The 24692-nt window shown below is 51.3% G+C and overlaps 1 protein-coding gene across 1 annotated transcript; it reads right to left on the bottom strand.

Moving 5' to 3' along the window:
• Window positions 1–12722: 12722 nt before the first annotated feature.
• TTC12 (tetratricopeptide repeat domain 12) lies at window positions 12723–24692 on the bottom strand (the record flags this gene model as incomplete). Its single annotated transcript, XM_082297011.1, has 21 exons — window positions 12723–12798; window positions 13339–13564; window positions 14492–14591; window positions 15105–15206; window positions 16008–16076; window positions 16503–16604; window positions 16979–17104; window positions 17905–17959; window positions 18132–18224; window positions 18845–19010; window positions 19614–19702; window positions 20260–20326; window positions 20862–21050; window positions 21147–21207; window positions 21557–21628; window positions 21944–22003; window positions 22498–22619; window positions 22994–23071; window positions 23594–23624; window positions 23895–24046; window positions 24629–24692. The coding sequence occupies 21 exons, from the start codon at window positions 24690–24692 to the stop codon at window positions 12723–12725; spliced, it is 2100 nt and encodes a 699-aa protein (XP_082153137.1).

Raw genomic sequence — 24692 nt, 5'->3', positions numbered from 1 at the left:
ATGGACTCCCTTCTTTTAAGGAAAGAAGGAAAAGAAAAGGGAAAACAGCCAGCCAGGCTCTGCAGCTTTTTAGGGAGAAAAAAACCCCATTAGAACCTGATTGTTGCCAATGCCCTGGCACTCCCTGGGAGCTGCCCACCAGCAGTGATGCCCTGCTCCCCTCCACGCCCACCTGCCAAACACTGTTTTGGAGCTGAGGACAAGCACAACAGGGCACAGACAACAGGCACAGACAAGGCAAACACTGCGATGCTCAGGTTTTATTACAGAGAGTTCAGGAGGCGGGCAGGCACTGGGGGAACACGCTCAGTCCATGGCTGCAGAGGGGCAGCAGCTGCTTCTGTCCCTCCCCACACCTTGCAGGTGCTTTTCTGGGCCAACAGCTCGGGGATGTTCCGGCTCTGACAGCAGGAACAGCAGCTGAGGAGTCCTGCTGGTCATTCCCAGCACAGACAGGGAGATCCCTGCCAGAGGTGCCTTTCCTCGCCCGCTCTCTCTGTGTCGCAGCTCCTTCCACACCCCACGAGGTCGCTCCGTTCCTCTCCACCAGCAGCTGCTGCAGGAGGTCCTGGACAGGATGGAGTAGCCCCAGTTCCTCTGGGACAGAGGGAAGTGGGGCTGGAGCCCACTGGGGGCTCTCCACAGCACCGCCCTGGCTGCCCTCCCACAGCCAGCCCCTAAACCCCAGTGCACTCCCAGGAAAGCCTTGTTTGTATCCCCCATCCTATGGATGCCTCTCCCCAGTGCATTCCAGCAGATTCCATCTGGTACTGGAGTTCTCTGACCATTTGTGGGAACTTGTTGGAGAAAACAAGAGGACTAAAGGGAAAGGAGGAAGGGACTTGGCTCCTCCGAGGTGAGGAAAGCTGTAAAGCCGAGGGAACACATCTCTGGAGCTCTTGGGTCCTGTCCACACTCCCAATTCCACCATTTTTCCTACCATTTCTCCCTGGTGGCAGGCTCCAGTGCTTTATTTCACTGGGTTCTTCTGCCCCTCATCTCCTCTCTGCTTCCCCATTTCTGTGCCCAGCCTGTGCTGGGCTTCCAGCTCTGCTCTCCCTGGCAGCTGGAGCACTACAACGATTCCTTCTCTACCCTGCAGTTTGTGGAGTCGCTGATGCAGAAGGAAAGGAAGGAAGGAGAAGCAGGCTCAGAGCAGAGGTGGCATCTCCTCCCCCTGGCTCAGCAGAAGCTCTACAGAAGCAAAGCAAATTCAGCTGCTTCTCTGACGGCTGGGGGAGCTGCAGGAGCAGTTCAGCTGCTCGGGATCACAGCCCATGGAATTCTCCGAACGGGGGATAACGGCTGGGCTTGGCTTTCTGCCGGTGGTGCAGCCACAGGCCCATGAAAGCACTGCCCAGGACTGCAAAGCCAGTGAGGGATCCCAGCAGGATGGGCAGCAGCATGGCAGGACCAGCACCTGGACACAGAGAGAGGGAATCGAGCAGTGAAAAATGTTCTTTGCACAAACAAGACACAAGGAGTTAGGGATGGTGCCAGTGGGTTTTGAGAAGTCTCTCGTGTTGTACCAGTTCTTTTCTAATAGCTCTAAACATCTAATTAACATTAACCAGCTGCTGTATTTCACCTGTGAACACTCCTGACCTATGGCCAACCTCATTCTGCACCAAAATGCTGCAGTTCCTTACAGATAGAGAACATTCTGCCTCATTTTTCTCCTCTTTCCTCCCCCTGAAGCTTCAGTTCCTTCACAGGATGCATCTGGCTGTGTCTCCTGGCTGAAACTCTGTGGGATGTGACACTGATTAACCACAATATTTGGGATTTAGGAAGGTCAAAGCAAAGCTGAGGAGTTGTTGGGATATAATCTAATCAAGAAAGTTGTTAAAAAGATGCTGTTTTCCTGCAGCAGGAAAAGCTGAGCAAAAACTTCTGGAAGAGACAGAGAAATAGAACCAGGAGAGCCCCACCTTCCACTGGTTTATACAGAAACCTGTTGTTCATCCTCCAAACGGGCCCGAGGGAGACCAGGTTGTGCAGGTTTCCATAGCTGGTCCTGTCACTGGGTTGGGGAAGGGGCTCCACACTTTCCAAGCAGTCCTGGGAAAGACATGGAAAACACCTGGGAGTGTCCTGAACAGAACATCCTGGCCCAGGGCCCGGGCACAGCCCCCAGGCCTCCTCAGGCACCTCTGCTGTCATTGCAATCCTTGGACCTGCACAAATGTAAATCTTTATTCACTGATCTCCTTTTCTTAGCGATTACCAACTATTGCCACCACTCCACACCATGAACTGCTGTCCCAGACTTTAACCAAGGACTGGGTGGCCATGGGGTGACCTTGGTGTGGAGACTCTGGGAGCACCAAATCCCTCCTTGGTGCTGTGAGAACAGATCCACCCCACAGTACCTGCTCACATCCCGGCTGGCCTGGCAGGCAGACCCTCAGCTCGCAGTGCAGGTAGGCCACGGAGTGGTTCAGCATCTGGAACAGCTGGATGGAGAAGCTGGCGGCTCTGGAGCTGCTGCCCTGCAGCAGCTGGACATGTCTGCATTCCCAGGGCAGCCTGGCAGGAACAAAAGGCAAACAGCTCCAAATCCCAGCTCTCCCTGACTAAAGCAGGATCTGCTGGCACAGCTCTGCACAAACTCCACACCACACCCCTGCATCTACATCCGAGATACAGGAAAATCCCCCAAACTTCGGCATTCCCGGCTGTGCCCGCCCTGCTCAGGAGCCCGAGAGCAGCAGAGTTGTTTCTGGGACATTGGTTTTGCTGTGGTGTGCCAATCGACCCCTGAGCTGCCTCTAAGGCACATTTCACACCCCAGTGGGTTTACAAACCCCAGTTAGTGGATCCTCCCGTTCCCCTGGCCTCGAGCAGACAGAAGAGGTGCTGGTGGAGCAATGGGGGTGTGGAGAAGCATCCCTGCACTGCTCTGTCCTGGGATGTGCCTCCCCAGCAGGAAGGGGATGCTGCACACCTGTGACAGCCCCTGCGGGGTGCAGGATGGTGTATTCCCATAAATCCTAAATGAAGGCAGATCTTTCCCATTCCCACCTGTGGAAGAGGCAGCACTGGGCACCCGCAGTCCCGGGGCTGGCGGAGGGGGTCACGCAGCACGAGTGGATCTGGAGCAGGGCCTGGCTGCTGTTGCTCTGCAGGGCCACCAGAGCCAGGAAGGTGTCCTGGGAAGGCTCTGATCCAGGGACCTCGGGGGCTGTGGCCCCTGCAGGGCTCAGGCTCAGCCGCACCGAGTGGTTCCCGGAGCCGCAGGAGTCACTCACGATGGCAAGGCTGGGGAAAAAGGGAAAAAAGGGAAAAAAGGGAAAAAAGGGAAAAAAGGGAAAAAAGGGAAAAAAGGGAATAAAGGGAATAAAGGGAATAAAGGGAATAAAGGGAATAAAATGAAACCCATCCAGGCTGCAGCAGCAACACCCAAAGCAGGGAGCCAGGGGTACTTGCCCGTCCAGCACGGTGACATCCGAGTGCAGCCCCCTCCTCTGGTGTGAGTCGCTCCCCAGCGTTCCAGGCTCCAGTGTCACCGCTGTCCCCAAGCCTTCAGCTGCTCCGTCTGTCACTTCCCTCGTCGTGCCCTCCTCCTCTGCCCCCTCCGTGCTCAGCAGCAGCTCCTGGGCTGAGTCAGTGCCCGCAGCATCCAGCCAGGGATCCCCCGGGAGTGTCAGAGCTGCCAGGCTCCCAGGGGAATTCGAGGGGCTCTCTGGGGTCGGAGGGACCTGGATGAGGTCCCTGGCTGGGAGCAGCTCAGGGTCATTGACAGCGGGCTGATGAGTGCCCTGATTAACGAGCCTATTAGCAGGGACAGAAACTGCTCTCGGTGTGGGGGGCCCGGCAGCAGTGCCAGGGCTGGAGTGGGCAGAGTCCTGTTCCATGGCAGTGTCCTCCAGAGGGTGGGACACCTCCTCCAGAGGGTGGGACACCTCCTCCAGAGGGGGGGACACCTCCTCCAGAGGGGGGGACACCTCCTCCAAAGGGGGGGACACCTCCTCCAGAGGGGGGGACACCTCCTCCAGAGGGTGGGATAGCTCCTCCAGAGGGGGGGACACCTCCTCCAGAGGGGGGGACACCTCCTCCAGAGGGAGTCTGGGTGATGCTGGATGTGCAGCAGACACGGGTGCCTGAGTGGGCAGCTGCCTGGTGGGCACTGCCTCTCCTCTTGCTGCCCCCTCACCCTTCCCCAGCGCTGCAGGGAGCACCCCTGAGGAGCTGAGCACCCCGTCTGGGGCAGGCTGCAGGGCTGGGGTTGGCAGGTGAAGCCGCTCTTTGCCTTCGAGCGAAGCAGTGACTCCGTCACCCTCGGCTGCAGGGAGAGGAGTCCCTGCTGCTGCTGCTGCTGCAGCCTGGGCCGTGCCCTGTGTGGGTTTGGGATGTCCCTCCAGGGCAGTAACAGAGCCTGTGGACACAGATGGTTGGGCTGGAGTTAAAGCCAGGCTGGAGTTGTTCCCCGGGGCTGCTGAGGGGGGCTGTGGTGTCCTTGTGTTGAACACGGCTGATGGAGACACACTGGTTCCCAGGGATTTACCAGCTCCTCTTTCTCCTGCACTGGTGCTGGTTTCAGCTGGCCTGGTGCTTTGTCCCGTGCTGGTCTGTGAGAACAGCCCAGCAGGAGCTGGGGAAGGTGCAGAAGAACTGGCAGACATCTCTGCATGGCTCACCACAGCCAAAACTCTCCCAGAAATTGGCGTTTTCCTTTGGCCCTCTGTGGAAAGCGGAGTCTGCTCTGGTGCCAGTGTTGGTCTCTGTGTGGTTATAAAGGGCTGAGGCACAGTGGAGGTGAGTTCCAACTCCAAACGTTGAGTGAGACCAGGTTTTCCAGCAGTGGTGGGGGTTTGAGGTGCTGTGGCAGGCACAGGGACTCCAGACCGAGCTGTGCTGCCCTCTCTGGAATCGCTGCGCTCATTCCCAGCTGGAAGCACGGAGGAAGCTGGGGACGTGCTGGGAACAACTGGTGATGGCAGCAGCTTGGTGCCTGGGAGCCTTTGTGGCCTGGACTGCAGGGGTTGGGTGCTGGGAAACGCCCTGGGCAGGGGACTGGGGGTCAAACACCCTGTGCAGGGGGCATGGGCAGAGCTGGGGGTGGGCACGGAGCCTCCCTGTCCGTGCTGGCCCTGCCCTGCAGCCCCGGTGCTGCTCGCAGGCTCTGGGGAGCCGCGGAGTCCCTTTGCTGGCAGGAAAGGAGCTGCAGATGAAGATTGTGGCCTTCCAGTGGTGAAAACCACTTTGGGGGAAGACTGGGGGCTCTGAGTGGATACCAGCTCTGGTGGCAGCGGGGAGGTGCCAGGCTCTGCTGACAGGGGAAGCAAAGCAATGCCTGTGGCCTGCTGGGGAGCAGGAATCTGCATCTCCTCGGGCAGCCTGGGCATGGTCTGTGCTGTGGGGCTCGTCTGTGGGTCCAGCACATGACCTGGGGCTGAGGTGACAGCTGGGGACAAGCCCCTGAGGGCTGTAGGATTAGGATCAACTGGCACTGGCTCTGAAGTTACTTTTGCTCTCTCTGCTTCTTGCTTGGACACAGTGGACAGAGCAGTTTCAGGTCCCACAGACTTCCCACTGGGATAAGAAGAACTGGTTTTCACTGGGATATCCTGGCTGCTCCCAGTTGTCCCCACATTTGTAGCCAGGTGGGCCACTCTGTGGTCACCCTGAGGAGAGGGCAGCACCTGTGAGTGTGCTCTGTCACTGGGCAGCAGGACAAACACAGGCCTGACCAGAACCAGGCTGGAAGGGCTCAGGTGCTGTAGGTTTGCAAGGTCCAGCGCTGAAGAATTGGATGCTGCCAGGATTTGCTGGATGGAAACCAGCCCCCCAACACTGGCATTTGGGAATTCTGTGGGGAGAGGGGAGTCCTGCATGGGCTGCAGGCAGATCATGCCATCGGTGCTCTTCAACACAAAGGACAAGAGTGGGGACGAGGGCAGCAGGGTCAGGGGGTCACCTCTGACTGTGCCAAGGTTCCTGGCAGCTGCATCGAGGGACATCCTGAACTGGTGCACCAGAGCCTGGGCCAGGGGTGCTGGGACCTCACTGGGCACCCCTGGGCCAGGATGTGCTGTGGTGGAGCTGGGATGGCTTCCCTGGGCACGGGACGAGAGCAGGATTGGAGCAGGAGCTCCCGGCTTGGTGGGGCTGGGAGGGGGAACTGCCTGGTCCCTGTGGCCGTGTGCTCCAGAGGGGCTGGGCACGGGGCTGGCTGCTGGGGACAGTGGGGGAGAACCAGTTTTGCTTCTTCTCCTGGAGTCCTGCTCTGTGCTCACCTGCAGCATCCCAGCCAAGGCTCCCCGAGGCACAGGAGGGGCAGAGGCTCCTTGGAGCTGGGACCCAGAGCCAGGAGATGTGGATGAGGTGGTTGGGGTGTGGAGGCCTCTCCCAGCAGGGCTGGGGAGACCCATGGGCTGCATCCCAGCACGAGGAGGAGCAAAGGCACCGGGAGGCTGAAGCCCTGCCGGGACAGAATCCCAGGGCTGGAGGTCTGCATTCCCAAAGGTGGGCATTCCTGGAGAGAGGGGGGATGTTGCTTCTTTGAGCTCTTTAGCAGTTGTGGAAGGTTTTAATGTGGAAATCCACAACTGGCTGGATGAGGATGAGCTAAGAGAAGGCTGTGGCCTCTCAGGGGAGGGAGATTTTCCAGGTCTCCCTGTCACTGCCCAAGGAGCAGCATCTCTTTGCAGAGCCAGAGCTGCCGTTTCCTGAGAGCTCCTGTTGGTCTCTGGGGGAACGTGTTTGGTGCAGCTGAGAGCCCTGTGCAAAGAGAGGGGCTGTTGTCCATCAGTTGTGCCAACTTGGAACGGAGATGGAAGGAATTCCTCAGCAGCTGGAGCCTCCATCAAGAACGAAGAAGAATTTATGCTGCCTGGTGGGAGGGTGTGAGGAGCAGGCAGCTGGGCTGGGTGTCCAGAACCGTTTGTGACAGCTGAGGTTGAATTTCTGCCTTTGTTGCCTGTGGTTGCCTGCTGCAGAGACAGAAGAGGGGAAGCCTGAGCAGGCCTGGCCTGTGGTGTTGTGGAATAGACTGAGCCAAGGTCCCCTGGAGCTGGCTGTGGTGGGATTGCAGAAGTTGTAACTCCAGCACCCAAGCTCTGAGTCTTCCTCGGGTGGTCAGGTGTCAGCCCTGCTGTGGAGTCAGGCTGGGCTGGAGGGTTCGTGTCCTTGGGCCTTTTCCCAGAGGGAGGTGTTCCTGTGGGCAGCCAGCCCTCCCCTGCTCTCCCAAGAGAAATCCCAGCTCTGGGGGGAAATGGAGATGCTGCCATTTCTCTTCTTGGAGGATAAAAATCGAGTGTTGGAGTCAGAAGAGAAGTTGTAGGACTTGGCACCTCCCTCTGCTTGATGACAGGAGGGGAAGAGAGAGCTGTGACCTGGGGAGAGCCCTGGTGTGTCCCTGCACTGGGAAAGGGCTGGGGCAGCCCAGAGCTGGAGCTGGGAGGGCTGAGACCAGCCCCAGGAGAACTTTCTGGTTCTCTTTGCAGTGCCAGAGCTGTGGTGGCCTGTGATCCCTGTGTGGAGCCACGCCAGAGCTGTCCAGGGGATGTGTGTCCATCCTGGGGTTTTACGGCCTCTGTGTGCAGCGCCTCAGCCCTGCCCAGCTTCCCAGGCACAGCCCCAGGCAGCAGAGCTGTTCTGTTTGCAGCTCTCCCTGTGTGGGACATGGAGTCAGAGGTTGTTCCACTGGTGGGATCAGCTCCTGGGCTCTGGAAATGCAAGGTCACCTCGTCCCAGTCGCCCTCAGTGACGGGCACAGGGCTGTGCTGGGGCCCAGGCTGGGCTGCTCCAGCAAAGCTCAGGCCCAGCATCCCACTGGCACCACGGTCACTCCTGGAGGCACCTGAGGAACAGAGAACAAGCCTTTGGCCCGGCTCTAATGAGCCCTGAACAGCTCCAGCAGCCCTTCAGGAGAGCTAAACTGAGCAGGCACTGCCGCAGCCAGAGCCACACGGGAGCTCCGGCACTGCCACTGCCATTGCCACCCCTCAACCCTTCCCAAACCTCATCCTCTGCTGTTCATATTTGCCATCACATGAAGGACCTAAAGCATGAACCAGCCAGAGAGGGACCCTTTATCTCCACTGTAGAAGATGCAGGGAGAGGGAAACCCTCAGGCTGGCCAGGGACAGGCTGGGAGCTCTTCCACAGCAAAGCCAGATTAAAATAAACCTGAATGAGCTCCCTCCCCTGGCTCTCCTTTACCACCCTCCCTCCATCAATATCCCAGTCCCATCAGGAGCTTCCTGATCCATACAGGGTGTCCAGGCAGGTTTGTTTTGGCACAGAGCAGACAGAACACAGCAACTTCTCAAACCCAAAGCAGCCACTTTGTCATTGAAAAAGGCAGACCCTTTGTTTTAAAGGTTATTATTTTCTCCACACATTTTACTTTTTCGGTCTTCACATCAGAAGGCTGATGTTCCAAATTATACTTTCCAAAGCACAGACCAGAATGGATTTTCCTCCCCAAAAACTTTAAGCATTTTTCCTTAGGCACCTGCCAGGAAAGACACAAATCTAAAATCCTGAGTGTTATGCATTTAAATTGTGGTTTTTGACAAAGGCAAAGCAGAAGTTTAGCAGCTTCACAAAAATGAGAAAATTATTAATTAGGTGGAAAATTCTTTGCCATTTCCCAAGTTGATCTTTCCTGAAGAGAACAGCCTGCCTGGGGTCACAGCACTGCTTCCACCAGCCCAGTTAATTCATGTGCCCTCCCAGGGACGCTCACAGGCACCCAGCAAGGTGGAAAGCCACGGCTGGAGCCCTGCTGTGAGTGACAGCAGCCCCTGGAGCTCGGCTGGGGCAGCAGCAGCACAAACCCATCACTGATTTCGTGCTGTCAGAAAGATCTGGCAGGACAGCTGCCGAAGGAAAGGCAGCACAACGTGGCAGTGCTGCTGAACTGTGGTGCCTGGAAAAGGGGATTCTGATCAAGGCTTCAGCAGCACCAGCTTGATCCTCGGTGCTGCTTGGAATTACTCAGGAAAAGGGATTTTTAATTTGTTTTCCCCTAAGGGGGCAATATTTTCTTTGGGGACTGAGCTCAGGTAGAGCAGCACAGCGATGTCCTGGTGTGGGGCCACTCACACCCCGCAAAATGAAACCATTTCACCCAAATCCTGGGCTGCACAAGCAGGGAGCTGCTCCTTCATCCCACACCTGAGGCTGATGGCACAACACTGAGAACAGAGCAAAAGAGGCAGAAAAGCAGCAATTTTTGAGATTCGAACATTCCCATTCCCATCACTTACCAGACAAATCCAACAGTCCAGCTGCCAGCAGGATAAAGATGGGGAATTTTTCCTGCATCTCATGGAGCAGCTCCTGAGCCATCCCAATAAAGAATATCCCAGCTGGAAGCAGCTCCCTGAGGAGCCTCTGCTGCCTCCCAGCAATGGGCATTTGCTGCTTGCTCTGAGAGGCAGAGGATTGGGTTACTTTATAAGAGCTTAGGCCAGACACCAACCAATAACCTGACCCAGGAAAAAATCCCTGAGCCAATTGGAATCAATCGGTTTTTAACAAAAGAGCAGAGTGTGTTCAGGTGGATTTCCCATCCAAAAGGTGAAAAATGTGACTATGAAAATGAGAGGGTGCTTGTGCAGCCCTGGGGGAAGAGTTAAAAGACTCCCTGGAGGGCTGGGTGAGGATGTGGAGGGGCTTGGGTGCACCCAGAGGAGGGGAACAGAGCTGGGGCAGGGCTGGAAGTGCCTCCTGCGAGGCTCAGGGCTCTGGGATTGTCCAGTTTGGAGAAAAGGAGGCTCAGGGACGACCTCCTGGCTCTCTGCAGCTTCCCCAGGAGGACATGGAGATGTGGAAGAGATGGAAAAGGAGGTGCTGAGCTCTGCTCCTTGGGATCCAGGGACAGGACTGGCGGGAATGGCTCGCAGCTGCAGCAGGGGAGGCTCACACTGGATGTTAGGAAGCATTTCTTCACCAAGAAGGGGGTGAAATCCTGGAAAGGCTTCTTGGAGAGGGGATTTTGTACAATGCCTTGAACAGCACACTTTGACTTCTGTTCAGCCCTGGACTGGGTGATGTTGTAGGTTCTTTTTAACTGAACTATTCTAGAATTCTGATTTTTTTGCCAGATCAGCCTGGATCCCAGGGAGGAATGAAAACCACAGTGAAACAAGCACAGAACTCAGACCTTCCTAAGAGCCCAAGAAGAGCCCTGAGGCTTCTTGGGCACAATCACAGCTACACCCCTTTTTTTCAGCCATGAAGCCCCCAAATCCCTGTAAATATTCCCCTGAAGGCAGCGAGCAGCACCCAGCAGGGATCTCTCAGTGCCAGGCACACAAACACTGAGCCAAACCTGCAGACAGGCGGAGGGGACAGGAGAGAACATCCTGACACAGCCCTGGCTGTCCAAGGGCAGTACAAACCTGAGCAAAAGGCAGATAAGGCCCATAATGACAGCTGGGAACAGCAGGGACAGCCAGGGAGAGGCGATGGCTCCCGAGGGAAACAACAATAACCCATTCTCCAGGCTGAGAAAGGGGAGTCCAGCAGGGAACTCAGCAGTGAGGGGCTGGCAGATCCCATTTCCAGCGCCAGCCGTGCCCCTCACCTCCCTGTGGGAGCCAAGGTCAGGGCACTGCAGCTTTTCCCACTCCCTGGGAAGGAAAATCCCTGGCACTTGTGCAGCTCCTGAACCCTCCACACAGGATTTGGTACCTGGTTGTCTGGGCAGGTTGTGGCAGGAGCTCAAAACCCCCCCAGATTATTAAATTGAGATTATCCACCTCATGCTTTGCACTGAGAGGGGAGAAAAACCCCGTCCCAAGTGCAAGAGAATCTCCTTCTTCCCCAGTGGGAAGCTGATGCAGCTGCTTTTGAAAAAGAGATGATGGAGAATTTGTCAGCCCCTGTTCTGAGGGACAAAGATTCCCCACGGCACTGACACCCCCAGGTGCCAAGGAGGGCAGCTCAAGAGCCATTTTAAAGTCAAACATGACTGGCCTGTGCTTATTCTTCACAGAAATGTAACAAATTCTTCTGTTTCCCGTGTTCGAAACCAAGACAAGCAAAGAGCTACATTGTATTAGGCTGTCTGTGCTTTAATAAATGACATCAATTCTGTAAATGGCCATAAATGCAAGGTGTTATTTTAGTTGGTAGCTGAGATAATAAATGAACTTCTTCCTCTTGGTATTGTTTCACTGGCTTCTGTGGGGGACCAAAACCACTCCAAAAACCCACTGGAAAGTCAATGTGCTTTGAATTAATTTTATTAAAGAAAAGAAAACTCAAGAAGAAAGTCATATGAAGTGTAGCAATGGGGAACAAAGACACACAGACCTCCCTATAGCTCCGAAGAAGGTAATTTTATTGTAGCAAACCAAGGTTTTTATACTCTAAACTCAACAGAATTTAACCAAACCTTAACAGAACTTAACTGAAACCTAACTGAGAAAGGCACTCATTGGCTGCTGTCTCGGTTTGAGACAAGTTTAGGAGGAAACCTCCTCAAAGGAAGGTCTCCTCTAGCTGTCGGCACTCCCTCCCCCACCGAGACGGAAGGAATTTTCTTGGAGGAGAGTTCGAAAAGCTATTTATTTACCGAAACGCTATTTGTTTAACAAGCAGGGTGCCCGCAGGGCCCGGGGAAAAGATGAGTAACTGTTAAGGTGTGAAAGCTCCTGGCCGTGGCGAAAGCTGGCGCGTTCGGAGCTCTTTGCTGTAGCTGGGTCCGGGCCGGGGCCCGCGGGGTCCGAGATTGGTTCTCGGATCACAACCAGGCCGAAGAGCTCCGAAAAGAACCACAGGTGCCAGAGGATTGCTGTGGGCAGTCCGGCAAACACCTCTTGCCTCAGCCAAAAGCAGGAAATGTGACTCTCCCTCTGCGCTGCTAAAGCTGAGCAATGCGGGGAGGTGAGCTCACACCAGGAATTCCCAGCTAAAGCTGCAGGACCCATTTCTGGGCATCAAGCAGCTGATAGGGGAATACAGAACTGTCAGAAAATCACCCCAGCACAGCTGCTGCCACTGCGGTGTCGTCGCTCACGAGTCCCTTTGCCCCACAGCCTCCTGCTCATGTGGTCCTCGCATCTCCCCACGATGCCTTTTCCTGGTCTTAAAATCAAGAGGCACACACGGTTAGAAGGGGAAAAGGGATTTTACCTTGGTATTTATTTTAAGGATCCTTAGGTGCACACGTCCAGGTCATATGCACTGAAATGCACCCCGCCGAGTCTATCTCTCTCTTTCCCTGTGTCTCTGTGTCTCTCCTTCTTCCTCCCATCCCAACATCGGGTATATCATTATAGGTGTTACTAATTAGCAGATCTATCAAAGATTCCCCAATGAGAGGCTCAAGTGAGCCGCCCTCCCCAAGGAGCCTTCCCCTGGATGGTTCTATCTTGGTTTACAGAATGTGTTCTGGAGAGGACCTTGGGCTCTGGGGCACACTGATCCCCGGCTACAAAGCTTCTAAAATGTTGAGTCTCTCAGCTTGACAGACAAGTCCAAGAATGTAGGCAAAAAGCACTGAGAATACAGGAGTTGTAAAAGGTATAACAGGGGTATAAAAGAAAAGGCAAAAATCATGGCATCACCCAAGCACTCACTGCTTCACACTCCCAACAACTCCCAACCAGCTCTCAACCCACCACCCAATCTGCAGCTGAGCCCTTCCCAGAGTACCTTTTGGTGAACAGGATTGAACAATTTTAACACACTTAACAAAAGTAAAAAAGATTCTCATTCTTATCTCCTGCAATGAAGGGCACTTGTGGAAGGTTTCGGAGAGTTCAGCTGCTGTGCACGTACTTCATGGAGGAGTTCAGGATGGAGAAGCCATTGAGCTTCCTCAGCTGAGGAATGTGCCTGGAAAGAAAACAGGGGGAACAGATGGTGAGTAAAAAGTAAAATTTTAAAGCTTTCACTGCTCTGCCTAAACTTCCAGGGGTGTTTAATGCTATGTTCAATAAATTCCTCTTCGAATAAAGTTTCTAGATAATAATACTACAGAGTTAATACAGATAATCTTAATATAGAGTTTCTAGATTATTATTGCCCTCAGAAAGGCACATAGATAATATTCTTCAAATAGATGGCATTTCAGATTGATAAATCTAAGCAAAAAAAGGTGTTTCCCTTTTATATTTCTGCTGCTATATGAATCTCAGGGCTGATACTTTCTCTACTGCTCATTTGGGATCTACAGACTTCTAACATCACTTCTGTTCTTCCAGCACAGGTAAATGCACTCCTTGAAAGGTGTGAGACAGATAATTGACACCCCAGGAGCCCTAAAGCAGGATCTGGGGACAGGATCACAAGAGGGAAGACTTACACTGCTTGGTTTTTCAGGGATTATCACCTAACAAAAAAGGGAAGAAAAAAAAAGTGAGTTTTTGGCCCTACCTTGGCTCAGCCTTACAGAGCCTGCCCAGGGCAATGGCTGAGTTCTCCTGCACCGAGGTTCTCTGGGCATCACCCCCTGCCTGCCTCAGCAGCAGCAGCACCACGTTGGAATCCAGCAGGGAAGTCGCTGCCCCGGGAATGAGCAGGCACTGGCTGAGGCAGAAAGCTGCATTCCCCACGATCAGCTCATTCTCTGACTCCAGCAGCTTCAGCAGCACTTGGAACCCTGGCAGGAGGGGGAGTCACTGTTAGATGCACTCAGAGCTGCTCCAGGTGTTCCCTGCTGTCTGCAGGGAGTGAGTTTGGTGCTGTTTTCCTAGAAAAGCTCAGGGAGCAAGGGAATTTCATGGCAATTGCAGCATTCAGGAGGCTGCCTCAGCTGCACTTGCCCAGATGTGTCTCTCACAAAGAACTGAACGTGCCACGTTGAATGCCTTAAACCAGAAATGCTGTTGTGGAAAGGACAGCTGGAAAAAGAAACATAAAAAAGGCTTTCTGTACATCCTGAGTTACCAAAGCAGCTCAGCTCATCTGAGATCTGCCCCAAAGTACAGCAGAGTGCTTTGGCTCTGACACCTGAAAGCAGCAGCAACATCTCAGGCCAGAGATCCTGAAACACTTAGAGATCACTGAACACTAGAAAAAGCACAGCCATGGCTTTCTCATCTGTGAGGCTTCCTCTGGCAAACAGAGCTGACAAAATAAGAATCAGTGACTGCTCACAGGTTAATACCCAGAGTTTTGGTGGAGAGAATGAGAGTGAAGTGTTGCTGTGCTGATTTGAGGGAATGAAAGCTCAGTCTGCAGCTGACAGTGAGAGGAATCTGGGCTGCACAAAAGGGAGATGATGCTCTGAAAGGCTTTTAATGAGAGGAAATCCTTGGGGTTCAGGTTGAACTGCAGGCACTGACAGCTTCTTGGCAGGTTCAGCCATTTAAATAAAATCTAAGCATTCTCTGTAGTTCTGTTAGCATTAATTGGGGCTGGGTTTTAAAGCAATCCAAGCAGTGTTGTACCACAGGAGCAGAGCAAACAGATCAGAAAAGCCCATCCCTCTGCCTCCAGCTCCACCTGGTTTTAATACCAGGCCAAATATCTCCATGGAGGAAACCATGAATAACCCCAAACCCTGGAAATTAGAAGTTTCACTTACTTTTATCCCATTTCACCAGCTCTTCCTGAGCTTGCCTGCTGCTCTTGGTGCAGATGGAAAGGGTCTTTATGGCATAGCTGGATGTGAGCTGCCCTGCAACCTGATGGGATTAAAGCAGGGTGAGCAAACACAGCTCATCCCCACTGTGCCCCAGAACAGTTTGGGTACCCTGGGGAGACTCAGGTATTCCTCATGCCTGAGCCCAAATATCAGATGAAAACCTTTACAAGGCATTTATCTCAAGGTGAACACAGGCTGAGAATCACATAAAACTCATTTAATTCCTGCCAGCAATGAACACACAAAATTCCCTGGATCTCTGCAGCCAAATCCCTTTCAAACCATCAACTCCCCTTGACAAGAGCCCAGTGCCACAGATTTTTTCTAGACTAACTTGATCTGCATAATCCACATCTGCTGGACACAGATATACAGCAAAAATTAAAATAAGAATTAAAAAATTCGTTTAAAAGGCTTAAAATGAACCCTGGGAGCGCTGTTACAAGGACAACACTGATGCAGACACATCCTCCAGGGAAAGGAGAATAAACACAGGGGAATTTAGGTTTGCTCAAGGGACAATGCAGGCAGAAACAAAGAGAGTTTCATTTACTTTCAAGAATTTGAGCATTTTCTTCACCACTCCTCCTTTCACCACTTCTTCCACTGCTGAGGGAGACGCTGGCAGGGCACGGCTCAGCACTCCAGTGGCTCTCTAAATGAGGGAAAAAGGAGAGAGAACAAAAGGAAATGTTTATTGGTTCAGGCAGCTTAATTGTTTTGTTTCTTGCAGAGTAAGACTGAAGTAATTAAAGTGCTAAAAGGAGAAATTCACAGAAATTAAGGGAATCCCAGAATTACAGAATCTAACAAAGAACATCTTTAGGATGTGGCTTTTTTATTGTTTCCTGGGGACTGAGCACAGCAGAGCTTCTGGAGACTCAGCACGGGGAGAGATGAGCCCAAACTGGCACCAGCACAACTCCCTGGGGGTTTATTCATTAAAAAATAAAATTACAAATTCCTGGTAGAGACCAGCCCAGCACTGCTGGCACGGAGTGAAGTGAAACAGCTCAGAACAGCTCCTGAGAGCTCAGGGAAGGCACTCAGAGCCCACATCTGCTCCTGCCTGGAGGAGCAGCTCTCCCTGCAGTCCCACCCTATTCCCAGGAGCACAATTGTAATTCCCATACAAGAACTGCAAAGCTGCTGAACACCCCAATTGTTCTTGCTTTGCTTCTCCATTGATTTTTAGAGGGTTTTATGTTGAAAACCCAGCTAAGGATGAAACGGTTTGTAAGAGTTTCTATCAGCAGATTTCAAGAGAACAGTGAAAACCTCTTGCATCAAGCCATATAATGATGAATATAAAGCCATAAAATGATGACTATAAAAGCAGACTATTACTTCTTTATTGCTATTAGGAATGTTTCAGGCTTCAAAGCCTCCTGCACAGGGCAGAGGTTTGCTCTGAAGAGCTCAGGAAAGCCCAAACCAGCTTCTGTTGGTGACTTACTGTGACAATCCTTCCGTCCTGATGGCTGAGCAGAGCCAGGCACCTGCCACTGATGGGCACAGCAAAGTCCTGGAAAACACAGGGAGAACTCAGGTCCAGCTGGGGCTGGGAGGGTTGGAGCAGAAATGGGATCATGGACAAAAGAATCCCCTGGAGATCAGGGGATACCAGTGAGTAACCAGCTCTGCACTGCCCCAGGGGAACTTAGGGAATTCTTCCTTCTTGATGGAATGCTGAGTTTTGGATCATTTTGGAATGTGCCCAGCATCTCAGAACATGGCACAATTGGAGAGTGATTCCAAACAAAACTTTTATACCACTGTGGAAAGATAATTTACGTGGGTTTTTTCCCTTTAACTGTGTATATAGAGAAGGTGGTGGTGGAGGAGAAAGTTCTGTCATTTTTTTCACTTTTCAGCCTACTTAAATTGTGAACTACCCTTAAAAATAACCTGCAACACCATCATTTGTGTTTAACTCACAGAAGCTGCCTACCTGGATGGTGTCATTGGATTCAAGCAGCAGGTTCATCATCAGGCCCAGCACTGCCAACACACACTGACTGTTCTCAGGGCTGCTGCCATCAGAGCACTCATCCTGTGTGCAGAGCAGGGCAGGGAAATCAGCTCCCAGGGCCAGCACTTCCTCAGCCTTCTCGGGGGAGAGAAGTCCTGGGAGAAGCAGAGCTAAGGACACCTTTGTGACACAAATTCCTGTGTTTGGTACCCAAAGCTGCCCACTCCAAACTTGTGATGTTTGGGCTGTTCCAAAGATCCCCTCCCACCCTCTGGACCCTTCAGTTTTTGAGGACTGGGTTCACACCACAGCCTCACCCTTTTAAGGGGCACAACTGAGGACGGGCTGCTCTGAGAGCTTCACCCAAAATCCCAAATGGAGTGAAAGGGCTCAGGGCTGTGAGGGGAGCAGACAAATGGGAGAGAGGGCTGGGAACACTCCCCAGGTTGCTTTACCAGGCAGGCCTGCCAGCACTCCCTGCTCCGAGCCAGCTGTGCCCGCACCTCAGCATCTGCACACAGGCTGCCCACCATGCCCACAGTGAGGGCTGTGCCCGCTGGGTCCACCTGCCTGAAGCGCCCCTGAAACACAGGGAGGGAAGGGAAAATTCACACCAAACCAGGAGGAAACAGCACATGTGTGTGCCAGCCCCTCTGGCAACGGGAAATGGGATTCCAGGGTCTCGCTGCTAAATCCCAGCTGCCCAAGGTTTGCAGGTTTCCCTCATTTCCAAAATGGATCTCCTGCTTTAAGAGCCCTGGGGAAAAGGGATGGATTTTGTGTTCCCTAACCCCAGGCTGTGAACATTTCCTACAGTCACTCACTCAGGGCACAGAAGAGCTGCTGCAGCTGTAATTCCAGCAAGGAATGTTCAGAAAGAAGAGCAACAAACAGTGGAAGTTGTGTCATTATTGTCTTGCTGCTCATTTGGAGAAGTGGGAGTGTTTTACTTCCCAGCTCTGCCACTCTGCAGCAGAACCAACCTTCCTCCTTCCTCAGCACAGGTTTCTGTACCAACACATTTTAAATTTGCTGCTGGAATAAAGGATACCCAGGAAAGGGATTATTTACCTTGGGACCCAATGTCATCTCCTCACCCTGAGCCCTCAGATTAGAAGGAAAAAGTCACAGAAGCAGTTGCTGACAGGGGATTAAAGTCACATCAAGAAGAGCACAACACAAAACTGAAGGTGAAACTATCAGTGGGAATCTGCAACCAAGGCCAGAGTTTTTACTGAATATTAAATTAGGGATGTGTAGGACAAAATGTTGGAGAAAAAGAACATTGTCCTGACCAAACTCCATTTCTTGCACCTATAGAGCAGACACAGGATATGTTACACCAAAATAAACTGGAAACACAAAATCACATCATTCCTACCATCAACTCAGTGAGTAAAGCCCTGGAAAGCAGGACCTGATGCTCGGTTTGGAACCTGTGGGGAGATAAAAACCCAAAGTTTTAGGCAAAAAACACAGCTAAAGGCAAGACAAGAGCAACAGAAACATCAGTAACCTCACAGCAGAGGTGGCCAACAGCCTGTCCCTGTTCCATTCAGTACAACTCAAAGCACAACTTTACAGAAATGAATGAGGAATTTAAATTACCTGTCGGCCACAATTAAGTCAGACAGGATGCTCATGGCACCATCAGCCTCTTCATCAGTGTTCCTGACAAATGCCATCAAAACCTGCAGCCATCTGCTGCACCAAAAATTGGTGTCAGCTTTGGTTTCATTACTAAAGATCAAAATTCTGTTTTTTCAGGTTGTTGGTATTTCAAGCCACAGTTAAATCTGCCTTTTTTAAGCACCCTCTGACATGTGGCTCATTCCTTTAACCTTTCCTCCCCAGGAAAAATGAACAATCTCTCCTGTTCATCCACGACTCCTCCAAAGCAGTAAATGGACATTTCTCCTCTGGTTAACTCTGGGAGGAAGCAGCAGGACAGTGGGATAAAGGTAAGGGAATGGTGTTTCTTCTCCCACTCAATGAGTCATGGCAACATTAAATAACCACAAATCCCAATTATTAAATGAGGAGAGACCCTCAGCTGCAAACCAGGAGGTTTTAGAGGCAGCAGGGTGAGCTCTGCCTGAGTGCTACACGTGTTTAAAGGAGGGGACTGAGCACCCTCCTACTTTGTGTCAGACATCAGAACTTCCTGCAGTTCTACCCCACACAGCCAACTCTCAGTTTTGCCAGGCCAGGCCTGTCCCAGGAAGGGGCAGAAGCCTCAGTGAAGTTTCCCCCTGGAGCTGGGGCAGGGAGTTCTGAGCACTGAGCTCAGCCTTCCAGGGCATTTTCCTGGTGTTGGTCACCTGCTCAGCTCCTGCCTGGCCAGCAGCCTCCTGCTGCTCTCGTTCTCTGAGCAGAGACAAATCAGTGCCAAGGTCTCCCTCTGGATCTCGTGTGTCCCAGAGGAAAGCAGCTCTGGCAGCTGGGCACTCACTTCAGGCTGGGCCAACAGGAGACGCTGATTTTCTTCTGGAAAAAGGAGAGAAAATCTCAGAGCAATGTCACACACTGGCATCCTCATTTTAATTTTTTTTTTTTTTTCCAGCAGGAATATTTTATTTGGCATCAGCTGAACCCCACAAGTCAACACAGGCACCAATATTCTGTATTTCCCCTTGTGGCACCTGCACCACTTTACCACCCACCCCAGCCCATTTCTCACCCACGTGGGTATTCCCTAAAAACAGAGGCAGGTATCTGCCCAAGCACTACTGATGGCTTAATCCTAAAAGAATTCAGCCTTCTCTTCCATGAAGCTCTGCTTTTTGCAGCTATAACTGCTTAAACCAGAAAATTGTACAAGTGGTATTATCCTAGGAGCAGCAATGATCACAGGGCATTTACTCTGCACCCCTTGGGTGGATTTGAAATGCTCACAGAGTGGAAATTTCATCCTGCCAAAGCTATGGCTGCATCCAACACCTCCTCTGACCTGTAAAACTCGGTTACAATCAGGTCTGGGTGGATCCAGGTGCTCTGGGAGAGGGGTGGCCATGCCAGCCCAGTCCCAGCCCCAGCAATGCCATATTAATTACACATTAACAGGGATGAGTGGGGATTCCAGAGCTTTACCATTCCCAGCACAGGCAGCTTGCCACAAGAGGAGAAGGGAAACACACAGCTCCACCTCGGCAGGGCTCTTCCTCTCTGCACAGAAGGCCCTGAACGAGAACAGTCAGCTTGTGAACAGAGCAGAGGATGGACCAAACCAGTGAGAAACAGCCAGGGAATAAAAATTTCTGACTGCTTCATCCCTCAGGTCTGTTTGCAGGCACCACCCAAAATCTGGATGAACCCTGAAGAGTCTCAGTGCTGCAGGTCCCAGGGATGCTCCTCTTCAGGCTGTGGTACAGAGCTGAACACCCAAATATTCACTGATGGCCAGAGCACCAGGGGGTGTAGCTGGAGCAACCAACTGCCTTCAGATGTTCTTTTATATTCAGGTTTTTTCTACCAACCTGTTCTCACCACAGAGATAGGATAACTGCCCAGAAAGAGCAGACACAACAGCAATTAATGAATTCTCCTCCCTGCATCTAAGGGAGCACTGTTTGTGTCAGAGTGAGGTACAAGTCCCTCCATTCAGACACTAAAATCTGGTATTACATTCTCCTCTGATCAGTTCATCTGCATTTCAAGAGGTGATTCTGTTTCTTGAAAACAATATTCCCGTTTCCTCAGGCTGGAGCCCCCACTGTGCCCTCTGGAGAGCTCTTACCCTCTGACAGGCTCATTCCCGAGGATACTGAAGCCATTGTTTGTCCTAAATAACGTCTGCCCGGTGCCTGGAAGAGGCAGAGATAAACAGCTCAGGGGTGTGATCCACACAGCCAGGCAGGCTCCTGCTCTTCCTGCACAGTGCTAAAAGAAAAGGTCACTGCACCAGCAACTTTGGGGAAAAACATCATTGAAAGAGGGGGCAAACTCCAGGAATGAAGAAGTAGCAGCAGCTTGGAAGCTGAAAATTGCTCTGATTCATGCCTGGCTTGAATGCCTGTTGGCTTCAAGTGTTTAGGAAGGCTGAAACACAAAAGTGGCTTTGTAACTCAATGGGCTTTAACAGAGAATTACAGATACTTCTGAACAAATGAGACCCAAATCCCCAAGAAGTCTCAACAGCTCAGCTACATCATCAGTGTAATTCTACAAAATGCTGTAAACACCTGAAATACCTACTGGCCACACTGAAACATCAAACATTGCCAGTTTGATGTTTTAAATACAGGAACAGTTCCTCTGCTCCTTTAAAAACTGCTCCCTTGCCCTCCTCTGCCTGGGTTACAACTCCCCAAATGAACAACTTCTGCATCAAATACTCACAATTGTTCAGAGCTTCTGCCAGAAGCCTGATGCCTGCTGTGTAGTAGAGGATATCCTGGCCAGGGGTGTTGATCCTCTGCAGCAATTCCTGGATGGATAAAGCAGCAGCATTCCCAGCCTGGACTTCCCTCGCTGCTCTCTCTTCATCTCTCACCCTCTTCTCCTCCAAGTTGGCCTCCTTCACACAGTCTGGGAAATCAGAAGGAAACCAAGCATGGCAGGGAAATGGTTTCTGTTCTGTTCCATCTTCATCAGTAAACGAGTGAAGAAATATCCACTGCTTACCTTTAAACAGGTTTTCCTTTTGGGGATCAATTTGCAGCATCTTCTCATAGCACTGCCTGGACTTAAAGGGGAGAAGAAAAGGGCTCTCAATTTCAGATAAAAATAGGATGATGATATCCCAATCAGACCCCAAAAGTTTTTGGGGCCACAGTCCTTAATAAATGTGAAAAATAAAATGTATGGAGACACAGATGTCAAAGCTCTCCAAAAAGTCCAATATTCTCAGTCCCTACACCTGCCTGCTGCTGCAAATTAAAAGGGAATTTTCCAGTAAAACCCAAGGAGCAAAAAATCAGAGTTCCAGTGAGAAAACAAAAAATGAGGCATAGCCTGAAACTTTCTTTCTCTCACCCACCAGAAGCAGAACAAAACATGGTCCAAAACATGGCCACAAAATTCAGCCAACTTACCTCACTGAAGTGCTGCAGTGCCAGGTGAGCTTTCCCCATTAGAAAATAGGCTTTGAGACAGTTTTTATTGCACTGGGTTAAATAAGAAATTATTATTAGTTATGTGTTTAGAAAATGGATATTTTAATATTTTTTCCAGCCTTCTGACTAATAATTAGAGCCGCCCAAAGCAAAGATTAGGGTATTTATACCCTTTATTAGAGGTGTCTAAAGTTTTCATGCTGAATTATTGCCCTAGGGACCCAAGGAACACAGGCTTGGGGTGAGGGTGGAAAGCAGGGTTTCCAAAAGGTGATTATTTCCTGCTCATTTGTGTGTCAAAATTATGGATTTCTGTAAACAATGTTAATCTTAGAGGTCTTTCCCATTGGACAGTTTGGGAATTACCTTCAATGCCCACTCACAGTCACTGATGGCTTTTTCATACTCGTGGAGCTTCAGGTAGGCCTGAAATAAACCCCAAAATAGTCCAGGCAGGAGAATTAGAATCCTTCAAACAACTTCTGCCCATTGTTGTACAAACACTGGCTAATTGAAAAGAATAAAATTAGGCTGCTGATTGGCCTGGCCATTGATTTTGCAGGGTAATTCCCATTCTGAACTCATCTGCCATCTCCCTGGATTTTCTAATTTAGAACAAATTTAATAGAACTCCACACACACACAGGGCAAACAGAGAATGCAAAGCAAATATTTCGTTCTACAGTTTTAGAGGTGATCCCTGAAAAAGAATCACTAAAAAAAAAAATCAGTGTATTAAAATAGAACTGTGAATTGGAATGGTTGTTCTGGAGAAGCAGGGGTTCACCACATCCAGAAGGGAGGAGAGGTGAGCTCAGAGTGGAATAATCACTCTCACATAACAGAACAATGGGTCTGGGTTTTATCCTGGCACAGCACCACCAAAACCAGCCAGAAGTGGCTCCTTTGCTCCCACTGACCTGTGCCCTGTTTGTGTACAGCTCCTGCTTGTCCTTCAGCTTCTGCAGCCCCTCCGTGTACCTCCGGATGGCCAGGGCAAAGTCTCCTTCCCTGAAGGCTTCGTTGCCCTTCTCCTTCAGGGCTGCAGAGCAGCAGAATGCATTGAGAACAATTCCCCTTTAATTCCCCCAAACGGCGGCTGAGGGAACAGAGGCTGTGCTCTCCTGCTGGAAGAGCCACCAGAATTCCAGGCTGCCCATTATTTGCAAGGCTTTCAATGCAGTTATTCCTCAAACTCCTCAAACCGAGCACTTCTCTCTGCCCAGCCCAGCCTCCCTCCCTCCATCCCAAACCAGCACCACAGTGAGGAGAACACGGAGAAATGCAGGATGCAACAGCTCTGTCAAATCCCTAACCCTGCTCCAGTGCTGGGCTCACACAAGCAAAGCAGTGCCTCCCCCAGTCCCTGCCAGGTCCTTTTTGAAGGCACCAGCCTGAAGTGCTTTCAGCACTCACCATTTGCCAACTGCTCATTCTTCTTCCTTCGCTGGGCTCGTTCTTTTGCATCCTTTTCCAAAGCTGCCAGGAAGGCGCCTTCCAGCCGGGAGAGTCGGTGGCGTTTTAGGGAATCAAAAAAACCAAAAAAAACCCAAAAAACCAAACAACAACAAACAAGCTTCATTTAAAAAGAGGAAAAAAACCAATTTCTAGGGCATTTCTGAGTCATTTCTTAATTAAAAAAAAAAAATACTAAGGGGCCATTACAGCAATCAAAGTGGAATGTGGTGACAAGCTGTCACAGATAATGATGATGCCACCACTGAGGATCTGCACACCTGCCTTGCTGCAGCTCTTCTCCAGAGGCAAACAAACATGTTTGCTTTTAAATTCAGAATAAAAAGTGTTCAGGTGAGGAGCCAGAATAGAACAAGGCTCCTACCTGTGAAAAATACAACCGTGCTGGTAAGACCTTGAAAAACCTGATTGAATTTTGGTTAAAGCCACTGCAAAAGTCAGCTTGGACTTTGGCAGGGATGGCATCAGGTCTTGCAGGAACTCCATCCCTTCTAAAACTGGTTTTAGAGCTGTGGAAGACTAAGAGGAGCACTGACCTACCTGCATCCACTGCCTCTGCCCTCGCCATGTCCTGGAAAAACAGAAACACAGCACAAATATTTTGGGAAAAGCCACAACAGCAAAGGAACCCTTGCACAAAGCTACAGGGAGCACCCAGGAATATCTGGGTACATCTGAAATATCCAGATTGACACACAGAAGGATCATCCATTTGACATTTAAACAAAGGATGGCAAGGATTTGATACATTTTGACATTCCTGGAAAGCTTCCATTTGTGCCTTTAACGAGGCAGGACCTGAACTGTGTCCAGCTTTAATTTCAGAGGGAAAAGCCCTTACAGAAGTGTTGATGACTGTTCTGTTCACTGTGGTCCTGCTCTCCTCCTCCTCCTCCCTGCTGGCTCCTTCCTCTCGGAGCCTTTTCTCTGTCTCAGCAATGGCTTCTTCCTTGACAGCTGAGTCTGAGGAGTTCAGGCCTTGCAGCAAATTGGCTAAAAAGACACAGAAAAAAACCCCCATAGATATATATACACACACAGGACTTCAAGCATGAAAGGACCAGGAGTTCAGGTGGCACCTGCTTTGAAGGCACTGCTGACCAGGACGGCTTTTACCATAAAATTATAGAACCAAGGAATGGTTGGGGCTGGAAAAGACCTTAAAATGCACCCATTGCCAGGGGCAGGGACACCTTCCACAGAGCAGGACGCTCCGAGCCCCGTCCAGCGTGGCCTTGGACACATTAAATGAACAGAAACATTTACAGAGTCCATTTCCTGTGACTTCCAGGAGCCACCTGCAGTTTCTGTCACCATAATCGAGATTTACAAAAGAAAGCAGCTCAGCATCCCCAATTAAACAAGAGACCCTCAGCACCCACAAAACCTCCCCTCACCCGAGCTCACAGGGAAACCCTGAATAAACCGAACCAGAGCGGGGAGCAGCGGGAATTTCCCCCTTTCCCACGGATTTTCTGCCTTCCTTTCTCCCGCTCCTCCCTCTCCCTTCGCTCCCTCCCTGCGCTGTTCCCCCGCCGGAGCCGCCGCGGCCGCCGGGCCCCTCCGGACACTCACCGACTTCGTCCACGCGGCGCAAGAACCGCTGGAAATCCGCCTCGGTGTCCTCGTCGCGCAGCAT

The sequence above is a fragment of the Coloeus monedula genome (genome assembly GCF_965178545.1).
Source record: "Coloeus monedula genome assembly, chromosome: 25".
Taxonomy (NCBI): Eukaryota; Metazoa; Chordata; class Aves; order Passeriformes; family Corvidae; genus Coloeus; species Coloeus monedula.
This window is presented reverse-complemented; position numbering and strand designations above follow the sequence as displayed.